The sequence below is a fragment of the Manihot esculenta genome, chromosome 10, assembly GCF_001659605.2.
Source record: "Manihot esculenta cultivar AM560-2 chromosome 10, M.esculenta_v8, whole genome shotgun sequence".
Lineage (NCBI taxonomy): Eukaryota > Viridiplantae > Streptophyta > Magnoliopsida > Malpighiales > Euphorbiaceae > Manihot > Manihot esculenta.
Window position 1 is genome coordinate 18,028,107 of NC_035170.2, and position 9,638 is coordinate 18,037,744.

General features: G+C 27.0%; 1 protein-coding gene across 1 annotated transcript; it reads left to right on the forward strand.

Moving 5' to 3' along the window:
* The first annotated feature begins 592 nt into the window (after window positions 1–592).
* On the forward strand, window positions 593–1,922 carry LOC110624096 (protein IRX15-LIKE). Its single transcript, XM_021769179.2, has one exon. The coding sequence runs from the start codon at window positions 727–729 to the stop codon at window positions 1,687–1,689; it is 963 nt and encodes a 320-aa protein (XP_021624871.1). The 5' UTR covers window positions 593–726; the 3' UTR covers window positions 1,690–1,922.
* The last annotated feature ends 7,716 nt before the right edge of the window (window positions 1,923–9,638 follow it).

Genomic DNA, 9,638 nt, shown 5'->3' on the forward strand with positions numbered 1-9,638 from the left:
TATATTTTAAAAGTACCAAGTAGTCCTATAAAAAAATATTTTAAAAAGAAAATTATACAAAGTTCGACCACGTTTATAATAAATGAAAAATTATAATTTTAAAATTTAATTTTAAAAATATAAAAATTACCAATTAATTATACTAAAATTTAAAAATTAAAATATAATTTATATAATATAATACTTAATTTGTATCTACATTAATAAGAATTTATATGTTTATAAGTCTATTTAAAATATTTATTTTTATTAGACCATTACCTACTAAAATTATAAATAAAATAATTTAAAATTTAAAAATTAATTATAAAAAATTTAAATATTTAATTTAAAAAATATAAAATTAATATATTAATTATGATTAAAATATAATTTGTTTCGATTAAAATAATTCTAAAATATAAATGAAACAGTAAATCTTTTAAAAAATTTTAAAAGAGTAACTCAGCGAAAATTCAAAATCCAATATCGAGTGTGGTTCTGTAGCATTCGTCTCCCGGAATTGAAAATTTTCCCGAGACCCCACGTAGCCACAGCGCTGTCCTTATCACTCTCTCTCCTTGGGATTCCCATTCCATTCTCAATCTCCTCCGTAGATTCCTCTGTCCCTTCCTCTCTCTTTCTCTCTCTCTCATTTTCAACGAAATCAAAATCGACCTAACTCATAATCTCCTTCAAAAACTTCAAACCCCAAACCCCAATCTCTCTTCCTCTGGCTGCCGGAAAATGAAGAGCAACACCAACACCAAGCTCATTCTCCTCCACCCTTCCCTCCACAAATCCCCTTCCTCTCATCGCCTCTGGTTGCTCTTTGTCGTCACTTTCTTTACCTTAGCTTTCACTCTCACTCTCTTCTCCTCCACTATCCCCTCCGTCACCACCACCGCTTCCTCCTCCGCTTCTTCCTCCTCCTCTCTCCCACTCTCCGTTGCTACTGCTCTATTACACTATGCTTCCGCAACTAACACCACAACTCCTCACATGTCCTCTGCTGAACTCTCTGCCATTGCCACCGCTTTACACCATTGCTCTCCTTGTAACTTCCTCGTTTTTGGTCTTACCCACGAGACCCTTTTGTGGAAATCTCTCAATTTCCATGGCCGAACAATCTTTCTCGACGAGAGTGAGTATTACGTCTCTAATTTCGAGAAGAACCACCCGGAAATCGAAGCCTATGATATTCAGTACACCACCAAGGTAAGCGACATGGCCGAGCTTCTCTCTGCGACTAAAGAACAAGTTAAAGGCGAGTGTAGGCCTGTGCAGAATTTGTTGTTCTCAGATTGTAAGCTTGGCATAAATGACATGCCGAATCATATATATGAAATTGCGTGGGATGTGATTCTGATCGATGGGCCTCGTGGGTATTTTGCGGCGGCACCGGGGAGGATGTCTCCGATATTTACAGCTGCTGTGATGGCGAGGAGCAAGAGAGGTGGTGAGAAGAAGACGCATGTTTTTGTGCATGAGATTGATAGAGAAGTCGAGAAAGTCTTTAGCGAGGAGTTCTTATGTGAAGAGAATTGGGTGGAGACTGTAGATTCTTTGGGGCATTTTGTGGTGGAGAGAAATGAAAATGGCGAATTTGAGTTTTGTGAAAATTCGAACTCATCATCTTCGTCGCCATTGTCGACGGCTAAAATTGCATCTTTATCATCTGAAGATGATGATGATGATGATGATGATTGAACTGGGTTTCAGATTGCTTGTATCATTACTGTTTTTTTTTTTTTTCCTTCTTTCTTTTTAAATATAGAAATGTAATTTTATAGGTCTAAACTGCCAAAAGGCATCTCCGAGGCAATGATGAAAAATCAAATGGGGATTTCTCAAAAGCTTTCATGTTAACTCCTGTTTGTTTGCCGAGAAAAATGGGAAAAGTTGTGAAAGAAAGACTTGAATATTCTTAATCGGCCCCTTAATTTGACTTAAGCCAAGGTGTTTACCTTAAGCGGTGAGTTACACATTTACGCACTTTCATTTTTTATTTATTGCTTATAATTTTCTTCTACCTGGATTTCTATTTCTATATGAACTTTAACTCGGTCATTTTTTTAATATTTAATGGAAAACTAATAATCAAATATGTTATTTTTTTAGTTAATTTATAACATAATTTTTAAAATTTAACAATATACAGTGTAGTTCCTAATTTTTTATATTTAAAATAATTTAATTTTTTAATTTGAATTAATTAACAGTCTACTAAAGTAAATTTAATAGAACGAAATAATTTAAAATTTTTAATTGGATTTGATTTTTTTTTTAAATAACGGTCGGATAATGATAAATTTAATAAAATAATTATTTTATTAATAAAATAAAAAAATTATGAATTAAATTATTTATTATTAAAAAATTAATTTATTAATTAAAATTTAATTGATTTAAAAAGTCAAATATTTATATTTAATTTTTTTAATTTTAATTTAATTAATTGGGATGTTATATATATTACTATTATTTTTAATTATAATAATTAAATAATTGAAAAAAATTTAACATTTATTTTCTATTTTTTATTTTAATTTATATTTTCTATTTTTTATTTTAATTAAACATTTAAATTTTAAATAAATTAATTCAACATTTATATTTTACTATAATTTTAATTAATTTTTAAAAATTGAGTTCAGATAGCGCGAACTCAGGATATCAAATATAATAATTTATTATGATTTAAATATAAATTAATTTTATATATAAAAATAATATTAATTCATATTTATTTGTAATTAAATGGTATATTTTATTTTATATAAAAATAATATTAATTTATATTTATTTATAATTAAATAATATATTAATTCTAAATATAATAATAATCTAAATGACAGTTTCTAAATAGATAAAATTTTATTTTACAGATTCTATAATAAATATATTATCTTTAATTATTATATATATATATATATTATTTTAAATTAAATAATATATTTATTATAAAAAAATTTATAATTATTATTATAAAATAAAATTTATTGAAGATGTGCACTGATTATTTAATAATTAAATTATGTATTTTTAATTTTTACATTCAAATATAAATATTAAATTAAATTATTTAAAATTTAATTATTTAAAATAAAATATAAAATAATATAAATGTTCAGTTTTTTAATTAATTAATTAATTAAAAAATATAATAATACATTTGATATATTAATTAAATTATTATACTTAAAAATTATATATTATTTAAAATTATATTAAAATATAAAAATTAAAAAAATTATATTAAAATATAAATAAATGTAAACGTTCCATTTCAAAAAAAAAAAATGTAAACGTTTGAATTAATTGGACATAAAAAAACAGAGACTAATTTGTAAAATTCACTAAATCAAAAAAACTATATTATAAATTATCCAATTTTGTGGACAAACAAATTAAGCAAAAGAAAAGGTAATGAATATGTGTCGGTGAGAAGAATTAAGCTTGTGGAAGCATGAAGTGGAAAAGCCAGCCCGAAACTTTAGCAGTGCTCTTAATTTTGAAACCCGGGAAACTGTACGCGTTCTATCGCATGCGTCTTCTGAACGCGTTATACTATCAGCTATTGAGCGCGTGTAGAGCAGAAGGTTCGTGGGAATATTGACGCCAGATATTAAGGCAGCGAAACAAAGAAAGGACTGAAGCCAAGATGTTCAGAGATTTTTTGTTTGTAGAATCACGTGATGCACGTGACAAAAGCAGAGGTTACGGTACAGAAGAAAGCGGGAAACTGGAGATGTGTCGGTGAAGAGAAAGACGAAAGAACCATTTAGGTTTTGGGATATCTATTGTCAGATAGCTATTATCTTGTCACCTATTTGTCTTTTACATTTTTTTTTTAAATATTTTTGGAAAATAAAGCGAATTGAGAATAAAAAGTAACAGTCGGAAAATTTGAATGATATTTAATTAAGATATTACTCAGATTTAAAAGTTAAAACTAATTCTGCTTTAAAATTTTTAATAAAAAAATAAATTATATTTTAATTTTTAAATTTTAATATAATTAATATATCAATTTTTATATTTTTAAAATTATATATTTAAATTCTTTATAATTAGTACATTCAAATCAGAGTATCTCTATCCATTTTTATATGTGAAAATATTTTTATATTTTTTTAAATAGATAAATTAATTTAAATTTTTGAGTTTTAATATAATTAATGAATCGATTTTTATATTTTTAAAATTATATATTTAAATCTTTTTATAATCAGTGAATTTTCATCTATTATAATTTAAATATTTTAATTTTTTTAATTTTTATTCGAAATAACACTTAAATTTCTATTAATTTTTATTTATAATATCTCATTTAACTAATTTTTAAAATATCTTGTTGTTCAATTTTTATTTATTAAAATCTTCAATATTTATAATTTTAGAAATTTTAAAAAATATTTAATATTTTCAGCTATTTTTAAGTAATATTAAGTAATTTTTAAATAAATTATAAATTTTTATCAAAAATATTTTTAAAAAAATTATACTTGTAGAAAAAATTTGACCATCAACTAATTTTAAGCTAATATCTATAATAAAAAAAATAACCGTAATTTTAGATAAATTAAATATAAAGGGATTTAAGGATTTAGTTTTAAAAATATAAAAACTGATCTGTCAATTACGCTAAAAATTAAGGATTAAAGTGTAATTTATACAATATAAAATTTTTCAACTATATTTAAAAGTATTAAGTATTTATAGAGTATTTTAGATATTTGAGACACTTATTCTTCTTTTAACCGGTTGACTAACAATATTAGGAAGAGAATGACCTCCAATTTAAACGAATTGATTATATACAAATTTAAATATTTAATTTTAAAAATATAAAATTTGATATATTAATTATGATAAAATTTAAAAGTTAAAATATAATTTATTTTAAAAATTATGCTTTAAAATAATTTTTTAAAAAAATAAAATCACATGTAACAAATGCTATTAATTAATTTAATTCAAATTAATTGAAAACTAGAAACAAAAATATCATTTTATTAAATAATAGTATAATTTAAATTAAAAGGCAAAAAATATGGAAAGTCAAAATATATTGTTTAAATGAAAAACTAACATAAAAAGACTTCGATTAATTTATTAATGTAAAATTTCTTATTTCCTAATATATTTTTATAAACTTTTAAAGTTTTATTTTTCAATATTTTACAAATTAAAAGGAAAAATAATGGAATAGAAATGTTTGATTGTTTAAGAAAAAATAAATATTATAAATATGGAATTTATTAGCTTTAAAAGAGCAGTATTAAGTTTAACTAAAATAAGAATTAATTTGAAATTTTGATTTGATTTTATATTTTTTTATTTAGTTTAATTTTAATTTTTTTTAAAAAATTAGTTTTATTTGGTTTTTATAAAAAATTATTTTATGATTTTATACTTTATATTTTTATTTAGTTTAATTTTAATTTTTTAAAAAAATTAATTTTATTCGGTTTTTATAAAAAATTATTTAGTAAATTTCGAACCGAATTGATTGATTAATACTGCTATATCGTTTTAATAATATAAAGACATCATATTCTAATTAAAATTAAAATATCATATTTAACTTTAGAATACTAAAAGTAAATAAAAAATAAAAAATACATTAAAAAATTAACCGATCAAATCGAATTAATTTTTATAAAAAATTAATCGATCAAATCAAATCGATTAAATTAAATTAAATATTTTAATACAATATTAATTTTTAATATTTCTCAAGGCCTTATTAAGCATGAAGATCTATCAGTATTTATAAGTTTTTTCTTTTTTAGAAAAAAAAAAGATTTGCCATCATATTAATGGTTTAATAAGAGTTCTTTATTATATATATAAAAAAGCTACCAATTATTTTATTGCAAGATGGTGATTTTTATGTACATCGACCAAGTAATCTTATGTGCCTAACAACTAGAACTAAGCAATAATTACTTTTCGCTTTTGTATTTATTTTCTGCCTCTATTTAGACTCTACATTAACTTTACGACCACATATGTCATTGTGAGTCATTTCATGCAAAGTCATTTTTTATAATTCTATACCTTGTACAAGAATTAATTTTGCATATAAGTTTTAATAGGTTATGTCACCTATAAAAAAAAAAACTCTAAAGTGATAGTATACTCCATATATCGAAAGATTCTTCCTCAAATTCAAGTGACCTATTGCTCCTCTAAGTGACATAAGAGCGTCCTTCCAGGCAAATTATTGCTCACTTAGGTGACGTAAGAGCGCCCTTTCTAGCAAACTATTGCCCACTTAGGCGACGTAAGAGCGCATCTAGGCGATGTGAAAGCATCCTTTAAGGAAAATTATTATCCATTTAGGTGAAGTAAGAGCGCCCTTAGATGATGTAAGAGCACCCTTCAGGCAAGGTATTGCCCACTTAGACAACTTAGAACGCCATTTCAGGCGGCTTTCTACCCAACTTAGCTACCTTAAAATGCTCACTCGATCAGGAAGCTTTCCACTCACATTAGGTGGTGATAAATCACCACTTACATTTTGCTGAGGTAAAGATAGGCAATACCTGATTTTAATTTTTAGAGAAAAATTTTGCTTAAAATCTTTAAAGCAACATCTCATCTAAATTTCTTTAAGATTATGGCTCTCTTAAATTATTCAATTTGTAAAAAATATTAAAGAAATTTAAACTTTGAATGATTAAAGTGTCAAAATCTAAAATGCATCTTTTAACATCGAACCTAAAGATTCGATCATTGTAGTGGGACTACAGATGTAAATCAATATTAAAATATATTAAATCTGTGTCTCTCAACTTAAATCACGTCAATTATTCAGATACCCTATAACTCTTAATGAAGTGGTAGAATCCTAATCACAATAGAATATTATCCATATAAGAATATTATCTTTATCTGATAGGATTTTACGTCATATCTTATCTAGAATTCCATATCCTATTCTAGATATAATTCTATTGTCTCATCCACTCCTAATAATGTTCAAACTTCATCCAATACACTATGCAAAGAGCTCACCGCTTCCATAATCAGGTACGCTATTCTATCCAACAGTCAATTTTATAATTTACTAAATCTAATTCTAGTAAATTTATAATTAATTTAGTATAATTATATTAAATTTAAACTTATTAAAGATAAATTTTTTCTCCTGCTAAATATAAATAGTTTGACCATTTTGAACAGAGAGAAAAGAAACATTTTCTTGTTTTATTAAGAAGAAAAAGTAACGTTATAATGATGTCTGAAGGCAAAACTGGTGCTTATATATGTATCAACAAGTCAATAGCCTCTTAAGACCACAAGTTTATAATTACATTTTAATCTTTAAAATTATTACTCATTACACAACTATTTCACAGCAGTAAACTCATATTATTACACAATAGTAAACTCAACATCCTCTCCTCAAGTTGAAGCAGGTAAAGGGAGTAGGTTCAACTTGCTGGACATAGAGCTGTAACAAGAAGTAGGCAAAGCTGTGGTAAAGAGATCTGCCAATTGCTCCTGTGTGGGAAGATGACTAGGCAAAATAAATCCTTGCTGGAACTGATCTCGCATGATATGAAAATCGATCTCAATATGCTTGGTGCGCTCATAGAACACTGGGTTAGCAGCAATGTGAAGTGCTGCCTTTCCATCACAGTGAAGAGGAATAGGTAGAACAATTGAAACCTGCAAGTCTTTAAGAATATAGCCAATCCAAAGAAGTTCACAAACAGTGTTAGTCATGGCTTGATACTCTGCCTCAGCAGATGATTTAGAAACTGTAGTCTGTTTCTTTGTTTGCTAAGATATAAGACAAAGCCCTAGAAAGATGCAGTAACTAGATAAGGACTTATGAGAATATGAGCAAGATGCCCAATTAGAATCACAATAAGCACTGAGAGATAAACCAGTAGTGACAGAAAAGTACAATCCATAATGTAAAGAGCCTTTAAGATATCTAAGCACATGTAAAGCTGTCTCCCAGTGAGGCTTTTTGGGCATGCTCATAAATTGGCTGAGATGCTATACTACATAACATATGTTATGCCTGGTTAAATTTATGTAATAAAGCTAGCCAATAAGCCTCCTATACATATTAGGCTCACTTAGAGCTCTCTTGAAATAGGAGTCAGATGTAAACCCTATGGTAAAAGAGATGATTTTGATTTACAATGAAACATGCTTGCATCTTTAAGAGCATCTGAAATGAACTTTGTTTGACTTAGAATAATGGCATGTGAGGATCTGGCAACCTCAAGGCCTAAGAAATATTTCAGAGGTTCCAATTCTTTGATAGTGAACTTAGAGCGTAATGCATATTTGCATTTATTAATTGCATCAATAGAATTCCCAATTAGGATTACATTATCAACATACACTAACAGAGCAAAAAATAGAGTACCAATGTGTTGAATAAAAAGGAAATGATCATGAGAGGACTGTGTAAAGGCTAAAGTTTTAAGGAAGACAGTAAACTCAATATTCCACTGCCTAGATGCTTGTTTGAGTCCATATAGGAACCTTTGAAGTAAACAAACTTGCCCAGGTTGGACCTTGTGATAACCCTAAGGAAGTATCATATATACTTATTCTTTAAATGTCCATCTAAGAAGGCATTATTTATGTCTAACTGAAAGATGAGTCATTGTCTAGAAGTAGCTAAAGCAATGAAGATTCTCACTGTGGTAAGCTTAGCCACAGGAAAGAATCTATCTGTATAGTCCAAACCCTTTATTTGATTATAACCTTTTGCAACTAAATATGCTTTATATCTTTCTACGTCACTAGTGGATTTAAATTTCACCTTATATACCCACTTGCAGCCTATAGCCTTTTTGTTCTTAGGTAAATCAGTAAGGGTCCAAGTATTGTTATTTTCCAAGACTTGTAGCTCTAGTTCCATGGTCTTAACTCATTGAACATCCTTGGATGCTTGTGCATATGTGCAAGGTTCATGAACTTTGTTCACATTGCAAATGTAAGAGCTGTAGGATGGACAGAAGGAAAGAGAGGATGTCAGCACAAGATTAGCATAGTCTTGCATCCAAGTTAGAGGCTATTTATGTTTGTGAGATCCTATAGGGAAAGAAGGTTCATTAAGACTGTGTACAATAGGATTAGATGTGTGTAATTGAGAATTAGTGAATTCTGTATCAGTAATAGGAATGGGAAGGCAATATGCTCAACATCAGTACTGTTATGAAAAAAGAATATATGTTCATGAAAAATAAAATACCTACTAAGAAATAGAGACTTATCATTTAGATTATAAAGTTTATAGGCCTTATGTGTTCCTGCATTCTAAAATTTATCTTTATGAGTTCTCATAGAAGTAGCAAAATAAAGACGACCAAATTTTTTGAGGTGTGAGTATGCTCCAATAGAGCCTTTCGTAAGGTGTGGTCCAGTTAAATTGTTCCATTGGTATTCTGTTTATAAGATAGGTAGCTATGAGAATACATTCTGACCAGAGCTGTTTAGAGGTATGTGATTGCATTTTTAAAGCCCTATCAATATTTAGAATATGTCTATGCTTTCTTTCCACTACTCCATTTTGTTGTAGGGTATATGGACAAAACCTTTAGTAGACAATCCCTTTACTGGTGAGTAAAGAGTACATGCATGGCTTAGGAGCTCACTACCATTATCTGTCCTAATATTCT

What these genes read in the sequence shown, in the direction of transcription:
- LOC110624096 (XM_021769179.2), top strand. Translation starts at nt 727, where the DNA reads ATGAAGAGCAACACCAACACCAAGCTCATTCTCCTCCACCCTTCCCTC.